Source organism: Schistocerca nitens, chromosome 1 (assembly GCF_023898315.1).
Source record: "Schistocerca nitens isolate TAMUIC-IGC-003100 chromosome 1, iqSchNite1.1, whole genome shotgun sequence".
NCBI lineage: Eukaryota > Metazoa > Arthropoda > Insecta > Orthoptera > Acrididae > Schistocerca > Schistocerca nitens.
The window spans coordinates 437,378,257-437,399,068 of record NC_064614.1 but is presented as its reverse complement, the minus strand read 5'-3'; the positions used below and the strand labels follow the sequence as shown (position 1 = coordinate 437,399,068).

Sequence of the window (20,812 nt, the reverse complement as noted above, 5' to 3'; positions counted from 1 at the left end):
GTCTTAGGCGCTGCAGTCATGGATTGTGCGACTGATCCCGGCGGAGGTTCGAGTCCTCCCTCGGGCATGGGTGTGTGTGTTTGTCCTTAGGATAATTTAGGCTAAGTAGTGTGTAAGCTTAGGGACTGATGACCTTAGTAGTTAAATCCCATAAGATTCCACACACACATTTCTTAAGCAAGGTGCTGGCGATGATTACATTATCCTCTGTGGGAAATTCTATCAGGTGGCTTCCACTTTCATCCCTTCCCCCTAGCCTTTGTGTTCTTACTGTTTTTGTGTACCTGCTACCGTATCATATTTTAAATTTTTGTCTCGCGTAACTATCTGAATAATCTCTTTTATCGTACATGGTTTCAATGTGTTACGAGATAATGAACAATCGTGAGCGGTAGTCATGAAATCTGTTTATAGTGAAATGAGAAAACATGAATGATGAAATACGTGAAAGAGTACATTGTACAGAAAATGAAAAACTGGTATGTCTTCACCCAACTTCGTCTTTCCTTCATGTAGGTGTAAGATATAGTTAATCAAACGCACCGGGCGTTTCAGTGGGTCCCGCCCCGTACCTCATTGGCAGTCCGTCATTGGCTACCGCTAGCGTCTGCCGCTTCCAGATGGGAACGCCAATCCCGCGAGCCGCCGCGTCAAAGCGGAAAACGCTTGCCGCTGCCGTTGCCGCACGACGCGCTGCTGCGCTGTAGTGGGAACCGGCCTTAATACTCACTGCAGTTGATAGGGCGGTTAATTTTAGTAATTTCAACGCCAGCCAGTGACACAGCAGAAGGCTTCTCACTTTCTGCATGATCGTTAAGTCACCCGTCCACAACTTTGCAAGTACCATATAATAGACTACAAATGCAGATTAGATGACGGTGCAGTATATCCCTTCAGTCATATACATGAAAGTATATCAGTTGTTCCGCTGCATCATCGCTAAATCACCCCTCCACTACCTTTCAAGAGGTAGTGGAGGGGTGAAGTATACAATGTTGCGAATGCTGGTAGATGATTGTGCTGTACATCTATTTTTATCATTTTTAGTAGGGTGGTGTATAGGACATGCAAATATCTTCATATAAAATCAAATAACGCATGAGTATGCGAGCAATATGACCATATACATGCGGTAAAATATCAAAAAACATGAAAAATGACATAAAATCCATAAAAATCGAGGAAAATCCGGTATAATAACGACAAAGTGATGAGAAATATATAAAATTGAGGGAAATACGGCGAAATATGTAAAATCGCGAAAAAATTTGCAAAGTTAGTTAAACTGACTGAGAATACATAAAATTATAGAAAAAGTAGCACGAAATGCGTGGAATTGAGATGGGTTGCGAGTACCCAGACACTCGAGACTGAGAAAAGCTTAAAAATTATGTTCTGGCTGCATTCACTTTTAACCCACCCCCTCCCCTGTAAAATAGGTGAGTTTTCGTAACACGTACTCCAACAAAGGCGACGTAAGTATTACACAGAGGAGCTATGTTAAAGCAGGTAAAACATATGTATCTCAATACATAACTGTATTCTCACACATGCAGTCGAATATATATGTTACCGAATTATGGCCGGTTCTCACAAACAATGTTATTCCTTAAAAAAGTATTAAGGAGAAGAATCAATGTGTTTATCAGACTTAAGCCAATCCCTAGACTGTTCTGTGGCTAGTTTGCTTTGGTGTACATGGTGAAATGGACGTACTGCACAGTCATCTATTTGCATTCGCGATCTAGTATATTGTAGCTGCAATGTAGAGGAGGGGTGGTTTAGCGATTACACAGAAACTGGGAAGCGTTCTGCTGATTTATTCCCTGGAGTGTTCTGCAGGAGACTGTATTCGAGAGATGCAGCCTTGTATTAGGGCGAAATTGCTATATTATCCTACACATGAGCAAAACTACCTAGCATCAGATCAGGACTTCTTTGTGCAAGAGGAATGCGAGCACAGCTGTGGTGATGGTACTGCAAACAGCAAGAAGACTGTTACATCTCCTCTGGCTGCTAATCGTGGTGCTTCCTCCCTCACAAGAAGTTGCTGCTTCTTTGTGTCCATTTTCGTGCATCAGCATGTCGTTGTTACCTCAATGTATAAGCTATCGAAAATATTCATGTCGGTTTTTCTTTATTCCCTAGTGAGACATAGCCGCATCCATCAAAACCGATACTAGTGCTACTAATGACATGCACGACTGACACAGGAAGTGTGATTGAGGGGTACATATGTTTCCAACTTAAAAAGACGTATAAATCCAATAATTTTCTGAGAGAGAGAATTCTCTGAACTTCATTCTAGTTGATTCATAAGCAGTTCAAGCAGCGGATATACACTGCCGATGCCATCCTAGGACACCAGAATAGTGTAGAGGGAAGTAGTTTCATTATTTTATAGTTTGTCACTGTAGTGACTGGGGTAGGAAACTTGCACGCTGGTTGTATGCCTGATGTGGATAAATATATCCTGCATTAGAGTATTAAGAGAGGTGCATTCTGCAAAATAATACTTTGAAAACCATATATCATTAACAATATCGCATTTTTAGGTGCTCTACGATCATTTCTCTCATGCCAGTACCTTCCTGGTACTGACTCCAGACAGTGAAATAGTGCCTCAGAATTAACAGTGCTGTTGATTTACGTGAAAAGTTTCAAACTCCTCGCATTTGAGCTCCATCATAAATAAGCCACACATTTGTTCTTAGCCGTATGTTACATTACCGCAACGCTCTCTTGTCTACTATACACCGATAAGAGATGCTACCCTTCTCGACGCGCACGCATCTGGAGAGATCTTGTGCTTTTGGATCAGCGCCATGTGTAAGATTGGTGTTGCAGGATTAATTGTTCAAGAACAATGTGGGAGGGATCTGTCAATCTCCGACTTTATTCTACGAATGTGAGAATACTCTGTGATGCCTCTCCACACAGTTAAAGATCGCCAGTCATAATTGTAAACTCCGCATTATGATCGATGCACTGGAAATATGTAGATAACCTAATTACATCGGTATACGATGCTGTCTAGTATACTTTGGTGTACATGGTCAAATGTACATACTGCACAGTCATCTATCTGCATACGCAATCTAGTATATTGTAACCGCAATGTTGCAGAGGGGTGATTTAGCAATTGTACAGAAACTGGGAAGCATTCTGTTGATTCACTGGCTGGCGTTGAAATTTCAGAACATCTGGTAAAATTGCTAAAACTATTGTGCTACCAATTGAAGAGTGTATTACCACACATCACCCCCATATCAACAGTGTCCATCCCATCCCATCCATCCAGCAGTGCACTGTTGATTACAGCATAATGACTGACTGACACAACTTGGTTGAGATGGAGAGAGCCTTGGTGGAATGCTGAATATCTACTACTTTCATTGTGGAGCGTAGGTTTAAATGCAGAGGTCATCACCTTCAGCCAGCTGTTTGGAGGCGTTCCTCAATGCTGCAGACTTGTCCTATTTTCATATGCTGCACTGCTCTCCATATGTTTTTATTTTATTTTTCACCAATAAGATAACAGTACCTCATTTTCTTTCTGCTACCTCACTTGTGTTATGAATGACACCTTCTAGCGATGGCCAGCATCAAAACGGAAATCATGTACAAGACTGCAAAATGAGGAGACAATATTCCTCAAAACAGAACATCAACACATCTGCTACCCTGTCGCTGTGGAAGATGAGATTAACTGTATAGGTCATCACCTTCCAATAGCTGTTAGAAACGCTCTACAATGCCAAAAACTCTTCCAGTTTACATATGTTGCGATGTGTCCCACAGTTTTATCAACAAGAAACATCGCCTCTGTTTTTTATTTCTATCAACCTGTGGTTTGTGCGAGCTGCATAGTTTACTCCATGTGATGTTCAGCTTCCTGTGATAGCCAAATAGTCGTGTTAATATGGGTTGAGCAGCTGACATAACCCTCAAAGTCATTTTAGAAAAACAAACTGTAGTGCTATGTACATAGCTGTAGTTGTACACTGCTTGGATGTGTTACAGCCAAAGGACCAATACTGGAACATACTCTTGTGATTGATAGTCTGTTCGATATGGTGTTCCTCCAGTGCAGTTGACAAAACCTTACACAGATCTGTGCAAGCGACTTCGAGCACTGGCCATGTGCTTGCATGGAGCGATAAGTGTATATGTAATATGATGAATGTTAATATGCAGACGTTATTTGCTTTTCGATAGTTGGAAGAGAGAGATGTGGTAAAATCTTAGAGGAGGTTCTATTACAACGATTGACATAACTGGTCAAAGTTTGGATGCAGATAGTTCTCACAATACTACACCGATTTTGCTCATACAGCTAATAGAAAACTGCTGTATCTATTGTCATGGAATCATGACTGTTTTTATTATTATCATCATGACTGTGTGTTTAAAAAACAGGTGTTACCACAAGTCCTGTGTTATATCGTACTTCATAACCTCTAATTATAAAGTAGACACCACCGTCTTCGAACCCAGAAATGATAATGACTTTTTCCCCGACATGTGATTAGATTGCGTGAAACTGGTTCAAATGGTTCTGAGCACTATGGGACGTAACATCTATGGTCATGAGTCCCCTAGAACTTAGAACTACTTAAACCTAACTAACCTAAGGACATCACACAACACCCAGTCATCACGAGGCAGAGAAACGTGAAACTGGTTGTGATGATCAAATTGCTTACAAAACTAGAACACAAGAATCTGTTGCATGTTAGAGACTTTACAGACATGTTGGTAGGGGGGTGTTAGGGAGCAGAAATGTCAAATGTAAGTACACAGATGGTTGGTTTCAATGTAATGGAAAAGAGAGAGAGAGAAACAGTAAAATCTTACAGGAGGATCTATTACAAGACAGGCTCTCTCCATTTGTTTCATAAACGCAGGTGTGATATAGCTTCACACTGGTAAAACAGGACTTGCCATAGTGTACAAACCATCAATGTCCTCTTGTTGTTGAACGTAAAATGATTCCGTTATTTCCGACACGTGAGCCAATGGCGTGAAAGATTGTATTCTCTAACATTACTTCACATCTCTGAAATGGTTGTAATACTGATGTGAATGACAGTTTATTTACAGACACTACAGACACTAATTTGAACGTAAGAGAACCTCTCGGGTCATTAATTTGTCCATCAATCTGAAAGAAATTGCTTAACACAGATACAGATTACTTTTCTTCAAAGTTTTCATTCTCGCTTTTTCTTTACTCCAACGACAGTTTCGAAATAATGAAGACATTCTGCGGCGATCAGTAGTTTTCGCAGCAAAATAGTGGAAGTTTTTTCCCAGTTTTACACATGGTGGACGTGTACAGCGGGTGTCGAGCCTGATCATTTGCATTCGGCAGTGGTGCACTTCGTTGGGTGTCGCAAAATGCTGAGATGCGAATTGTATCGTGCAGTCAAATGTGAAGATATACTAATATTGCTCATAAACTAAAAAAAAAAAAAAAAAAAATAGACTGCGTCTGTTTTCGTGCAATGAGGACATTTTTTATTGTCGCCGTTGTGTACTCCTTTTTGATAGATGCTCGATTGTAAGAGATGTGTTGATGTTAATTAGAAGTGTCCTATATGACAGAATGGGGGTCGCTTGCAAGGGGTGATGTGAGGGATGGACCAGCGTGTGTGTGAGAGGCCGCGCTAGGCAACTGTGTCCTAACTAAGGTGCGGTGGTGCTGTGCTGCTAACTTCCCCTTTTGTGTTGGCGAAGGACCTTCGCCTCAAGCTGATCTCAAGCTCATGCCACGCTCTGCAAGCTGTTCTCGCTGCAGCTGACGAAGACTGTGTTACCAGATGTGGTGGTGTCTGTGGTCCCTTCAGGCAAAAATGGCTCTGAGCACTATGGGACTCAACTGCTAAGGTTATTAATCCCCTAGAACTTAGAACTAGTTAAACCTAACTAACCTAAGGACATCACAAACATCCATGCCCGTGGCAGGATTCGAACCTGCGACCGTAGCGGTCTTGCGGTTCCAGACTGCAGCGCCTTTAACCGCACGGCCACTTCGGCCGGCCCCTTCAGGCAGAGGGCTTCCTGTTTTCCAAATTGTTGTTCTTGCATGGGGGTCCAGTATTTCCGAGAAATACGTTTAACATATTGCATAAAGCGTCTTGTTCTTGTCCTTTGTCTATCTGTGACTGATTTCCGCTGATTGGAGATAGTATATCAATGCCGCCAGAAGGATATCATTATGGATCACTAGCGGCAAGACAGAATAAGCCTCTATTCCTGCCTATCGTGAGAAGAGGAAGGGAAGGAGAAAAGAGTGAGGGGGGGAAGGGTGGAAGTAAGACTACCTCCAAGTTGGTTAGTTCGTGAACTCGCGTCGAGGAGGACACAGCTGTAACTGCAGCCCGTCTGCAATCTTTTGGGGTCGGTTTTTGCGGTAGTTGTGTTGTTACGGCGATTTATTCCCAATCTCCACTACATGTGTTGCATTATGACCTATTCATTACAAGTGCTGGTGTTTTTTCACGAGAATTTCGATGTGCAATTAGAACAATGACGCATTTTCCACCAGTTGTAGTAGCGTGTATTGGCTACATTTATCTGGGCCGCAGAGTGATTGTCGACCGGGTGTCTGTAGTGAACTCTGACGTCAAACAGCGATAGATACAATCCTCAGCTGTATGCTTATAGGTAATACACTTATTAAACTCCTCTCTATCCAACTCTAGCACCCAGCAGGATAACATCTGTTCTATGGCGTCATCAATTTTAGAGCTGTATTGCGATTTTAGGCAGTCCTTGTGTAGCACTATGCATGTAGTAGTGTAATTAGACACAATCTTTATGACTAATTACTTAATTATGACCGATCTTTACTTCAAAATAAACATACTAACCTAACCTTCCTCTCCTGCATCTGGGCGGTTTCCATGTGTCTGATGGTGTACTTGGGCTTCCTATCCAGAACGACCAGGGTTCGAGTCCCGGAAAGGGCACCGCCATTTTCAATGTGACGCCAATTCCCGGTTGTAGGGGTGGGGTGGGGACGTCACTAGAGCCCTGGGACAAAGAAATTCGCGCCAAAATTCGATATTCCCCCCCCCCCCAAAAAAAATTCAAAGTTCACGCCAATAGGGTAGCGGTGTAGGGGGAGGGAGGGGAGTTGGATGGGGCTGGGGCCCATGTGCAGGCTGAGAAAAACACACGGCGTCATCCAGATTTGGGGGTCGGCGTGGATAGAGGAGGTGATTAATTGATCAATTTAATTAATTTGCATATCAATTTGATATGAAAAGTATTCCAACGCCCCAGCACCCTATTTCTCATCGGACCTAGGAGTGACACCGTGTTGTCTTTTCTGAGTACTGTATCAGAATTTGCATATCTGTATGTGCAGACTCCGACGGAAACAAATGTTTCTAGATTACATTTTTCATTGTCATATGGGTCCAGCACATGGCATAAGGGTATGAGATGCCAATCAGTGTGGTTCGTGTAACTTATAATCTGAACATCAGCCATTGCATCTGTGATTTGTTAAAACTGGTGGCAGTGTCCTATCTGGAGGTCCCTGTGCCATCATTTTTCAACAAGTTGACGGAAGACCACATGTTGCAGTTGGTCGATGCAGAGCTTGTTCGACTGTTACCGTGACCAGCACGTTCTCCAGATCCCTCGCCATTTGAAATCGTTCGGTCATGGTTTACCGGGAGATGGCACTCTACACCACTTGCTAGCTATTACGAATATAAATTCTGGCGCCGGCCGCGGTGGTCTAGCGGTTCTAGGCGCTCAGTCCGGAGCCGCGCGACTGCTACGGTCGCAGGTTCGAATCCTGCCTCGGGCATGGATGTGTGTGATGTCCTTAGGTTAGTTAGATTTAAGAAGTTCTAAGTTCTAGGGGACTGATGACCACAGATGTTGAGTCCCATAGTGCTCAGAACCATTAGCCATAAATTCTGGCATAAAGCTTAAACAGCATGGAACTATGTATCCATACCTGTCACCCGAGCTCAGTTAGATTTGTTACCCCTTTGGGTTAAAGCTACTGATGCTTTCAAAGGTGTCACCTCTGTGTGCCAGTTTTTGCGCCCGAATCACCTACAAATTTAATCAGGTATTCTTCCTACTGTATTGTAAACGCAGAATAAGTAAAACTTAGTTACGTGTGTGTGTATGAGAATATGCGCAGTGGTATATTATTATCTCCGTTTGCCAATGCCACAATGATAAACACTTCAGTCACGGTTCGCGCGGCTACCCCGTCGGAGGTTCGAGTCCTCCCTCCGGCATGGGTGTGTGTGTTGTTCTTAGCCTAAGTTAGCTTAAGTTCGATTAAGTAGTGCGTAAGTCTAGGAACCGATGACCTTCGCAGTCTGGTCTCATAGGAACTTACCACAAATTTCCAAAATTTTGAACACTTCATTTCCGGTGACCAAAATCGTGCTATTGTACTCATACAAGGAATCTCATAAAAGTTGAACTACAGTTGAAAGGAGGAAGTTCACGTTATGATATTTGGCGATCGGTTATTAAAGGGGTGTGGAATAACTGACGATAAAGGTATATCCAGAAAAATTGTATAGTGTGTTTTACATGGAGAACTGTCTATGTAAAGAAGGTTTTGCAAAATGGGAGCCACAGTTTTGTTGAATGTTGCCCAAAAGCGAATGGGGAGCTGAACTTCTCAGTAATATTTCTTTTTAAAAAATAAGTCCAACTAGCAATGTGCGTCGACTTGCTACTGCGGCTGAATATGGTCGAGGGAAGGTTAGTAGGGAAGCAAGATTAGGGTTTGATGCCCACTCGACATAAAATTGTAGAGGATGGGGAAGCAGATCCGCCGTCTCATTTTCTAAGGAACCACGTCTACATTCGCCTTGAGCGATTTAGGGAAACCACGTAGACCCGAAATCAAGATTCCCAGACCTCTGAATTGAAACGCAATGCTCCCAAATACAAGCCCAGTGCCCATTTACCTCCTATAAAAATGAAACAGCAATCAAAGCAATAGGTGGAGGCGAGAGGCCCTACCACAATTACGTGTTTCTATTCTCTCACGCTAGTGTGTGGAATGCATCACGCTGCAAGCATAACAGCTTCCTTTTTATTGTGACGTAGTACAACAATGCTCAAAGAAGTGAATTACCTTTTTACTCAGTGATGAAATAAAGCCTTTATTTCAAAATAAAAGTATAACTTATGAAAGAAAATTATTTCCTTTATTGAATCAGAATAAGCTAAGTTGATTTCATTTGCCACGAACTTTATGACCAGTGTTTTCTGAGATGCATGCAGCATTATTCTGATGGCTTACCATCAACGGGTAGACCAGTGACTGGGGTACATCATGCTCAACTTCTGCGCCATCTGGACGAATATTTTTGCGTGAGAAGTGGCCTGAAATGGAAACAAAGTTGAAGGTGTTCTAACAATGAGAAAACTGAGGAATTTAAAGTACATTTTTTTAACAACTGTGTCAGTCTTTTACTTCCACGTATCGCCTCATGTGACAAAATTTGTGGATAGGAAACATTTTGAGGCTAGTCAATAGCTTATGGTAATCCTAGACTGATATTTTGCAGACCTTTCAGGATTGCAGTTAAGAAACTGAATCTGCTCTGTGGAAATCTTCCGACATTTTGCGTTGTTCTAAAAGTTTTTCAATGACTGGCCAAAGACTTTCCACTCTTCCTCTCGTAACTTTTTGGAAAGGATTGAAGTTTTGTATTTTTAGATATTGTTCTTTACTTCAAAAGCGAACTTCCACACAGAATACACACCATTTGATCAGTATCCTGACATCCGATTGTAACGTGGAATTGAGTACTATATGTCACGAGGCTCGGACCCGCCAGTATTAAAGGAGGCGGGGAGCCTTGCGTTGTCAGTAGAGAAGCAGTAACAGCAAATGCGTTGGTCATGAGGGTTCAGTGACTTCGGATGTGGACTAATCATTGGATTTCACGTGATTAACACACCCATCGCGACATTTCATTTTTCTGAAGATGGCCAAGTCGGCTGTTGGTGACGTGATCGTGAAATAGGAATGACCACCTCTACGCCAGGACCAGGTAGAACTTACGTACCGACGGACAGGGACCGTTCAGTATTGCGAGGGGGGGGGGGGGGGGGGGGCGGGGGCATAAAACTACACGAAATCAACAGAAAGAATCACTCGCGAGCTCCAAAATGCTACCAGCGGTCTAGCTGGGACCAATGTCTCTGCGTAGGGAATTAAAAAGAATAGGATGCAATGGTCGAGCAGCTCCTCATTAGCTACACATTTCTGTAGCCAGTGCCTGGGGGCTCTTCGGATAATATCTCCAAGGTAGTGTTATAGGCCCTTTGCTGTTCCTTATCTATATAAACGACGTAGAAGACAATTTGAGCAGCCGTCTTAGGTTGTTTTCAGATGATGCTGTCGTTTGTCGACTAGTTAAGTCATCAGAAGATCAAAACAAATCGCAAAACGATTTAGAAAAGATATCTGTATGGTGCAAAAATAGGCAGTTGACTCCAAATACCCCTCCCGCTGGAGGTTCGAGTCCTCCCTCGGGCATGGGTGAGTGTGTTATTCTTAGCATAAGTTAGTTTAAGTTAGTTCAAGTAGTGTGTAAGTCTATGGAACGATGATCACAGCAGTTTGGTCCCTTAGGAATTCACACACATTTTTGACTCCAAATAACGAGAAGTGTGAGGTCATCCACATGAGTGCTGAAAGGAATCCGTTAAACCTCGGTTACAACGCAAATCAGTCAAATACAAAGGCCTTGAATTCAACTAAATACCTAGGAATTACAATTACGACCAAGTTAAATTGGAAGGAACACATAGAAAATGTTGTGGCGAAGGCTGACCAAAGACTGCGTTTTATTGGCAGGGCACTTAGGAAATGTAACAGATCTACGAAAGAGACTGCCTACACAACGCTTGTCCGTTCTATTTTAGAATACTGCTGCGTGGCGTGGGATCCTTATCAGATAGGACTGACGGAGTACATCGAGAAAGTTCAAAGAAGGGCAGCACGTTTTTGTATCATCATTAAAACAAAGGCGTTTTTCGTTGCCCAGAATCTTCTCACGAAATTTCAACCATCAATTTTCACCTCCGAATGCGAAGTTATATCGTTGATGCCGACCTACATAGGGAGAACCGATCATCATAATAAAGTAAGGGGAAGTCAGAGCTCGCACGGAAAGATATAGGTATTGGTTTTTGCCGCGCGCTGTACGAGATTGGAATAATAGAGAATTATTGTGAAGGTGATCCGATGAACCCTCCGCCAGGCACTTGAATGTGATTCGCAGAGAATCCATGTGATGACTTGAAACGAGTGATTCTGGTGATCAATCACGCTGTATCCTATGGCAGTTCGATGGAATGTTTTGGATTTGGAGTATGCCTGGAGGACGTTACCTACCATCATGTTGTGTCAACAGTGAAGTATGGAGGAAGTAGTGTTATGGTATGGGGATGTTTTTCGTGGTTAGGGTGTGATTCTGCTCAAGAAAACGCTAAATTTGGAAGGATGCGAACTCATTTCACAGCATTGTGCGCTGCATACAGTAGAGTAAGAGTTCGAAGACGAAGACCATATCGATATGACAATGCACCATATAATAAATCAGCGTCACTGAGACAATGGTTAGTGGATAGTAACATTCCTGAAATGTACTGGCCTGCCCGGAGTCCGGACCTGAACCCAATGGAACACATATGGGTTGAGCTGGAACATCGACTTCAATTCACACCCGAGCATTCACCATCACTGCGTTCTCCGATTTCGGCTCTTGAGGATAAATGGACTCCCATTTCTGCACAGACATTCAGAAACCTCTCTCAAAGAGTTTCCAGCCGTCAAAAAGGCGGAGGATGAACACACCTCATACAACGTTCAGTAATAGGTGTACGGATTCTTGTGATCAGATACTGTACTCACTCATTAGTTAGAGGCGACGAAATGAAACACTTACCAATGTTTTGGAAACGTTTCCGAAGAATGTGAAATAGAACTGAGGACGTTAAGTAAATACAAAGGCAACTGATATTTAATCATTGCTCTGTATATCATTCTGTAGGTAAAAGGTGAAGGGTGAGAAAGTATTCCATGAAGGCCCTAAAAGTAGGAGCTGGCTCTGAGCTAGGCTGCGCCAAGAGGAGACGTTCACAACAAACAGAACCCGTTCCGAGTGAGACTTATGTAATGTGGCTGGTGCGGAGACATTTATTGGCGGCGCGCTATCTGGCCTTCGCAGTCGCCACACCTGCCTGCTAGTGCAGCCGCCGCACGCACCATGGACACGCTTGTGCTCTGCGTCCCCAACTTCTCGGAGGGTCGCGACGCTAAGGTAAGCACGCCCTCTCTACCCCACAACGAGACCGTCAGCAACCGTGATGCGGGAGGGTATCAGCTTGCAGTAAATGGGAGTCCTGCCGGCACAGTTTGGTAGTCTGACAGGTCTATTTTCCCAAAGTAAGTCGGCCTAAAAAGATTCCAAGGCATTTTTTTATAGCTCTCCGCAGCCTCCAAAATCCTTTCACACTGTAATGTTCACGGCATGCTGTGTCAGTCTATTACGCTTAAACGTCTGGTTTATAGCCAAGAAAGAAGAAAAGCGTAATGATGGTTGTCACCTGAAAATGGCCTAGGAAGCCGAAAGCCGGTTTGTCACCAAATAAATATAGTTTTACAGAACGTTAGAAAGTGTTTTGCTATTTAATATTATTATCATGTTCAATCGAGCACCGACAGAAAGTTCAGTTAATGTTATGTTATAAAGTGTGCTAAGAAAGTGCAGTTAACCGTCATGTAGAGGAGATTATGAAAACTGAAGCTAACGGCCACACAACCTAAAGTTCAGTGGTAAATGTTTATATCGGAACGTTACTTCAAAATACGTAACGGTAATTTTAGTATCTTGTGCACAAATAATATCTGTGTAAATAGCACATCATTTTTATCTGCATTGCAACATTCAGTTGTCACCTGAAGATGGCCGAAGAAGCCGACAGCCGGTTTGTAGCCAAATAAATATAATTTTTCAGAATGTTAGCAAGTGTTCACCTATTTAATATTCTGTAAACTACTGAAGCCCGTTCAGTACATCGCAGGTCTGAGGGTAGGCTTGCTCAATGTTTTATCTGCCGAAGTTCGTACATTCGTACTTCATTCTTTATTGTGACTTAATGGATAGATCTATTTGAAAGTCAGTCATAAAGTAAAGAAAAACTTAATAAAATGAACAAAAAAACAAAAGAACGCTCCACATAAGGTGGGAAAATCTTACTCTCACTTAAAAAGAATGATTAGAATCAAATTGACGGAGAAGATCTTTAACCCTTTCGATAAAAAACCAAATCCTGTTAATATTTATTGCAAAGACGAACTCTAGGCACTAAGCCTGAAGTTGCCCCAGAATCTTGACTACAAAAGGTAGTGGCCATTGAGATAAACAAAGATAGACAAACAACAATCCGAGACGAACATGGACAGCGGGGTAGACTGCGCACCATCAATCAGTTATGGGCACAAAAGAAAGTTAAATGAACTGCCAACTCCAGACACCTTAAATATGGCCTTAGTTGGCGCCAATGAAATAATATAATGACATGAAATTTTCTTCTATAATAAAAGAACTTTTTCATACTCCTGTTACATTTCGTAAACAATAAACGTAAGGAAATATTTGCTATTTCGACTCAAATGTAAGGAAATATTTGCTATTTCAGATTTCATACTTCACTTTCATTCACCATTATGACATGTTTTAATGAAATACTTTTAAAGATAGCGCCGTCATATTCCTGTCACATTCTTTTCTGTCTGAGTCACTGTATTCGGTCTGTCACGCCTGCCATTTCATGAACATGAAATCCGGTATAATCTCTGTGGCACAGTACTATCTATTTAGACACAAAACCTGTCTATAAAAAAGAAATGATGTTAGAATTTTGTGGTCTACAACATATACCTCACTTTTTTTCGCTTGTATGGCTATTTTATTTTTCTTCTCTTTTTGGTGCTTAGCTACCATAGCAGTCAAGTTAATCCGGTACATCCCGCGTCTTTTCTCTTTTGATCACTGTAAACAGACACTCATGATGAATACTGAAATGCCTTGTACATGCTGTAAATAATCTAATAATGTCCTTGCCCTGTGTACAGAAGCGATAGGTAAGAGTCTGTAGTAAATTCCTTATTCAATGTTGTTTCTTGGCACTTTCTAGATAGGCTTTTGCGGAATTGTTAACGCCTATCTTCAAGTGCTACCAGTTCAAGTTTTCCAGAAATGCCGTGATACTCTCCTGTGTGTCCAACAAGCGTGTGGTCATTCGTGCAACCATGTTTCGTATCCTCCGTTAGTCCAATTTTCTACAGGTCCGATTTACTTGCGCAACGTTCTATGATGGATCATGAGAGTGTTTTGTAAGCAATGTCCCTTCCACAGTTATTGCAGTTTCCCAGTGTCCTACCAATGAACAGAAGTTTGCCGTCTGCTTTATCTACTACTGGCCGCAAGTGATCATTCCATTTTAAATGCCCACGAATTTTTAGAACCGACTTGGTAGATATCACAGCTAGCTATCTCAGGTTATTGACAGGAGTCAGGATTTTGTATACAGTAGTCACATCGTTGGAGTATCGAAAAATGCGAGAAGACCTGCAAATCATCAAATTGGGATGGGCATCATTAAAACAAAGGCGTTTTTCGTTGCGGCAGAATCTTCTCACGAAATTTTAATCACCAACTTTCTCCTCCGAATGCGATAATATTTTAGTAACGCCGGTCTGCGTAGGGAGAAACCATCATCACAACAAAATAAGGGAAACCAGAGCTCGCACCGAAAGATATAGGTGTTCGTTTTTCCAGCACGCTGTATGAGATTGGAATAATAGAGAATTATTGTGGAGGTGGTTCGATGAACCCTCTGCCAGGCGCTTAAATGTGATTTTCAGATTATTCATGTAGATGTAGATGTAGAAAGCTAGGTGAAAAACTGTCAGATGACTATTAACATAAGCAAACGTAATGTATTGCGGATAAATTCGGAACGGAATTTAACGAACGTAGGCTGGACCTACACCTGGAGTTATGGTCTGGGGCGCGATTTCGTGGTTATCTTATGCACCCTGACTAAATATGTGCGTCAGTCTGGTGATTCGACCTGTTGCGCTCCCATTCAGGAATAGCATTGCTGGGGGTGTTTTTCAACAGGATAACGCTCGCCCACATACCACTGTTGCAACCCAACATCCTGTACAGCGTCGATATATTGCCTGGGACTGCCCGATCACCAGATTCGCCTTCAATCGTGCACATATGCGACATCATCGGACGACAACTCCGGCGTCACCCACAAACAGCATTAATTGTCCTTTTATTGACCAGACAGGTGCAACAGACATGGACGTCCGACCCACAAACTGACATCAGGCACCTGTACAACACAACGAATTCATATTTGCATGCTTGCATTCAACATTCTGGCAGATACACCCGTGATAAATGTACCAGCGTTTCACATTTGCAATGGCTTATCTCGCGCTTACAGTAACCTGCGACCTTGTAGTGTTTATCACTTAAATACTCGTATGTTACCTAGACAAATGTATTCCAGAAATTTCATTACTCTAAATTAATAATTTTTTGCTGTTGCGATTTTTTCCGTCAGTGTCTAAAGATATCGTTCGGGAGCTGTTTTCAAGTGGAGTGATCACGTAAGACTAGTTGTGGAAATGGCCGCTACCAGACGGGCGTGAGATTCACGGAAAGAATTCGCTTTCGAAACTGTCGTCCGACCGACGCTGTAAAGTGTTTGTCAGTTTGCGATCTTTCTTACGTTGAATTAACTGGCGAGACGTAGAAGATCCAAATTAGAAGTGCGTAATTCATCACTTGATTGTTCAGTCATCGCGAGAGCGTCACAGAAAAGCTAACGGAAAGTGACGCTAGAAAAAAAATTGCGTGTCGACATAATAAAAACAGAATTATGCTCTAGTTTAAAGCTGTAACTAGCAATAATAAATATAATTTTTAATGTCTACTAAGTGTTTTATTGTGTTCACCGTCAACCCTCAGCTCTACAGATTCTTTCGCCATGCCAGTGTTCGGCTGGTCCCGATGGAGGTTCGAGTCCTCCCTCGGGCATGGATGTGTGCGTTTGTCCTTAGGATGGTTTAGGTTAAGCAGTGTGTAAGCTTAGGGACTGATGACCTTAGCAGTGAAGTCCCATAAGATTTCATACATGCCAGTGTTCGGTAATTTTGTGAATTTAATCTGGCAACCGTAATACTGCTATACAAGAGACCCTCCGTCATATACCATAAGGATGCACGTAGACTTCGGATGTAAACGTACATTTGACGATAAATTACTGCGTTAGTCAAGTAAACAAAATCAAGTCTACCAGTTATAATCCATAAGTTCAGGCTAACTCCTTTTGTCTCTTCCTTATCGCCCAAATTAATCGGCCACTGATATTTCGCAAAGTTAACTGTGACTGAACGTCTGTCTTCTTATTAGCACTGCGGACCTAAAAGTAACCGAGAAAATTCGCCACGTAAAACAAAATCTTCGTCATTATTCCTTGTATAGATCAAAAAATTGTTAAAAAATCGTCTTTCAAGAAAATTTTAGAAAGATCGTTAAATCTGAGACGAAAATGTCTGGGGCCTGTTTGTAGCAGCTGGGGATGGGAAACTGCAAAACATGTAGAACCAGTGGCGGGCAGTCTGCGCCCAGTGGTTTGCCTTGAGCAGGAAGCACACCAGTGCCAAATGGGCCTCCTTCCAAGACTTGGTGTACACTAGACTATAGCAATCATGAAAACATTCCTTAAAGCGATGAAGACATCTGAACGGGCAGGGACAGTGCACGTCATGGCATACAGGACGAAGGAAAACAACCTGGTAATAAGGTCAGAGCAGTGAACGAGAAGTAGAACGTAGAAAAATTGTCCAGATAACCACAGGTCGGAAATGTACGGTTGTGGAGATCGTCCACAAAATGATAGCCAGTCTACGACAAGCGGGTTGAAGGCTGTACGGTATGCGAACGTGTTTTGGTGTGTCTAGCAGTGCTACTATCTTACTGAAGTACAGGTTATTACATTAAGTAACTAATGTCATTACGATACTTTTACCGTAGTTCATTCAATAGCTAAGTTCTACCCAATAAACTTCGCAGTAAATTTTGTGTAACGTAACCATCAATGGGTAAGAACTTAAAATGTGCCTAGCTTTGTCTGTTCATGTGATACCATTACTTTCAGGTAACTTAATGCATAACCACGCGATTTAAGTTAACGGGTATTATTCGAGGCAAGTCATTTTGAATGCACACACTTCTGCATGTTCGGTGCATTTCCGAAGTATGGTTATTTGGAAAATTTTGTTCGACCCAGTGTCGCCTACCTCGTTCAGACCTTGATATCAGGTTGTTTTTGTCCACCCTGTGCACTCTATGGAGGAATAGTGCATCATGACGCCGGCCGGTGTGGCCGTGCGGTTCTAAGCGCTTCAGTTTGGAACCGCGTGACCGCTACGGTCGCAGGTTCGAATCCTGCCTCGGGCATGGATGTGTGTGATGTCCTTAGGTTAGTTAGGTTTAAGTAGTTCTAAGTTCTAGGGGACTGATGACCTCAGTAGTTAAGTCCCATAGTGCTCAGAGCCATTTGAACCATTTTTTTGCATCATGACAGACTCTCATTGTTGAGAAGAGAAGGCTGTTCTACAACACACGCTCACTGCGACGTTCGGTTGCCCTATTTGTGGCTTGGCCTGTGAGTGATGTTTTCAGGCTAAAGTGAACACAGGTGTTTGTTTGAATCGCCTTACAAAAATCGAATCGTGAAAAAAAATTACAAATTCTTTTATGAGGTCAAGATCTCGCGAACCAGATATCACAAAATGAGTCTTTCCAGTCCATGGAAGGCACGACAGCCATCGATTAAGAGCAAAAATAAGCTGCACGAATGTCTACGAATCGTCAGTAACATAGAATATAGGCTACCGCTGTTTGACGGCAGTTTAAACCGTTAGCATAGGGTGTATCATAATTAATAGGAAAACTTACGTGCATGCAAGTTTTACAACAATACAAGAAACAACGTCCAGTAAACGTGCGTCGGCAAGTGAGCTGTTTGAGAGATAATTGCCAATATGTGGTTACAAGCCGCCAGTGACTTCGATACAAAATATTGCCCTAGACAATATACTCTAAAACAAAAAACGAAGCACTGCGAAGGAATTATCCGAGTGGGACTGAAACTGATAGATCTGACGTACATGTGCAGACAAAAAATGATTACAGTTTCAGAAAATTTGATGGTTTATTTAAGAGAAAAGCTTAACAAATTAAGCAAGTCAATAACGATGGTCCACCTGTGGCTCTTATGCAAGCAGTTATTCGGCTTGGCATTGATAAAGTTGTTGGACGTCCTTCTGAAGGTATATCGTGACAAATTCTGTCCAATCCAACTGGCATATCAGACTATCAAAATCCGAGCTTGTTAATGCTACATAAAGTTCTCAATTTGGGAGAATTTGGTGATCTTGCTGCCCAAGGTAGGGTGTGGCAAGCATAAAGACAGGCAGTAGAAACTCTCGCCATGTGCAAAATGTAAGCCCAAGATGGCTTGCTATGAAGAGCAACAAAATGGGACGTACTGCTGTGTTGTAAGGATGCCGCAGATGACAACCAAAGGGGTCCTGCTATGACACAAAATGTCACCCCACACTATCACTCCTGATTGTCAGGCATTATGGCAGACGACAGTCAGATTGTATCCCATCGGTGTCCAGCGCATCTTCAGACACGTCTTTGCTGATCATCGGAGCTCAGTTCAAAGCAACACCTCATCACTGAAGACAATTCTTCTCCAATCGATGATATTTCAGGCCTCAATGACCAGCGAAGTCGTATTTGAAGACTCCCTGGGCAACGGTGGGATACCAACCTGACTGTCACCTGATATACGGTCCGACAGCCAGGAGTGTGGTCTGGGTGCCGTTTCATTTCATAGCAGCAGCCCTTTGTCATCCGGGGCAGCCTTACAACACAATAGTACGTCGACGTTTTGTTGCCCTTCATGACAAGCCATCCTGGGCTTACATGTCGCACACACCGCGAGTTTCCAGTGCTTGTCTTTGTGCTTGCTAGACCCTACCTTCACCTGCAAGATCGCCCGATCTTTCTCCAGTTGAGAAATTTGAAGCAATATGGGCAGGGTTCTCCAACTAACAACGGATTTTCACGATCTAACGCGCCAGTTGTACAGAACTTGGCACCATATCGCTCAGGAGGATATCCAAAAACTCTATTAGTCAATGCGAAGCCGAATAATTGCTTGCATAAGGGCCAGAGGAAGACCAATGTGTTGTTTTATTGTTCAACTTGTGAAATTCTCTCTCTTGAATAAACTTTCAGATTTTCTGAGCTTGTAATCATTTGTTTGCCTGTACCTGTAATTCGCACCTACCGATTTCCGTCTCATTTGAATAATTTCTTCGTGTTTTTCTTCTTTGTTTTGTAAGGTAAACTTTTCGCTTAAGTCCCCACCTAAATGGGCTCAAATTTCACCCATGACACATTGTTAAGGAAAGATGCATGATGGAGCTCCGGCACATTTTGCTACTGATGTAAGTCGACATCTAATGCGCCAATTTGGGTACAAGATGGATAGGTGGAACTGGGACTTGGATTTTGCTATCTAGGTTCATGTTAGAAATGAGTGTACAGCACTCCTGTTGATACAAAGAACTGAAACAGCGATGTGCACAGTCTTATCAAGCTTTGCGAACTGATCCGCGGGTGCTTGAAAGACCTCACAACTCACTGCAGAGATGAGTGCAGTATTGCATCCAAATGCGAGAACAGCATGTGCAACGCCTCCTTCAACAGGTACCAGTGTACATTAAATTTTATCATGTAACCCACTGAAGCAGTATTGTACTTCGTGGCGATGGGTAAAATCTGAGTCCAGTTAAGTGTGGACTGAATCGCAGAGTTTACAGTTCAAACACATTACACTGATTAGCACAACGTTTCATACTGAAGCCTGTGATGGTTCGTAAACACAAATTCGTAATTATCTCTTGTCTACTGGAAAGTTTTTTTTCCCTTTGCCATTCTTTGCTATTAATTGTAGTATGTTCTGAAAATAAACTGATGATGCTCTTCTCGGATATGCAGCCAGATAATGTAGTCATCTCGGCACAATATTTCAACGAACCAACTGTCCACAGTCTTAGGGTGAGTATGCTGATGCACAATCTCGCCGGAACTGAGTTTTCAACAGAATTGGTAGTGGTGTATAAAGGAGCTGCATATTCTGGTGTAAATTCATTTCCAGCATGGTTGTGCATCAACATACTCACCTGAAGATGATGACCAGTTGTCTCACTGAAATATTGTGTCAAGATAACTATATTATCCAGCTGAATATCCAAGAAGAGTGTTATTAGTCATTATATCGGTAAAGTCTTCCTAATCACGTGAAAACACTTTGACAGTTGTTAAGGAAGAAAGAGCGAGCCACATCTGCAGCTGCAGTGTCTAATGGTGAGTATGTTGGAAAGGTACAGTGCCTTGCGGTGGTGTCTCTGAAGCCCAGTTATCACGATAAACCTCTAATATTTTATCTGTACTTTGCCATCCCAAATGACAATCGAATATGTAAGGCCTTCTTCGTGGCACAATACTCTTACATGAATAATCCTGTACGAATTCTGTTAAAGGATGGCATATTTGAGGTTACGATTGTTGATGGCTCTTTAAGTGAGTCAAAGTGATATTGGTGCATTCTCACAACTAAAGAAAGTCACTGTTAT

The 20,812-nt window shown here is 42.3% G+C and overlaps 1 protein-coding gene across 1 annotated transcript in view; it reads left to right on the top strand.

The window, feature by feature from the left end:
• The first annotated feature begins 12,225 nt into the window (after positions 1 to 12,225).
• Positions 12,226 to 20,812, top strand: part of LOC126251413 (formimidoyltransferase-cyclodeaminase-like) — a 108,092-nt gene continuing 99,505 nt past the window's right edge. The window contains exon 1 of the mRNA XM_049951827.1: positions 12,226 to 12,329. Coding sequence (XP_049807784.1) covers positions 12,276 to 12,329 — 54 coding nt within the window. The 5' untranslated portion in view covers positions 12,226 to 12,275. The remainder of the gene's footprint in view (positions 12,330 to 20,812) is intronic.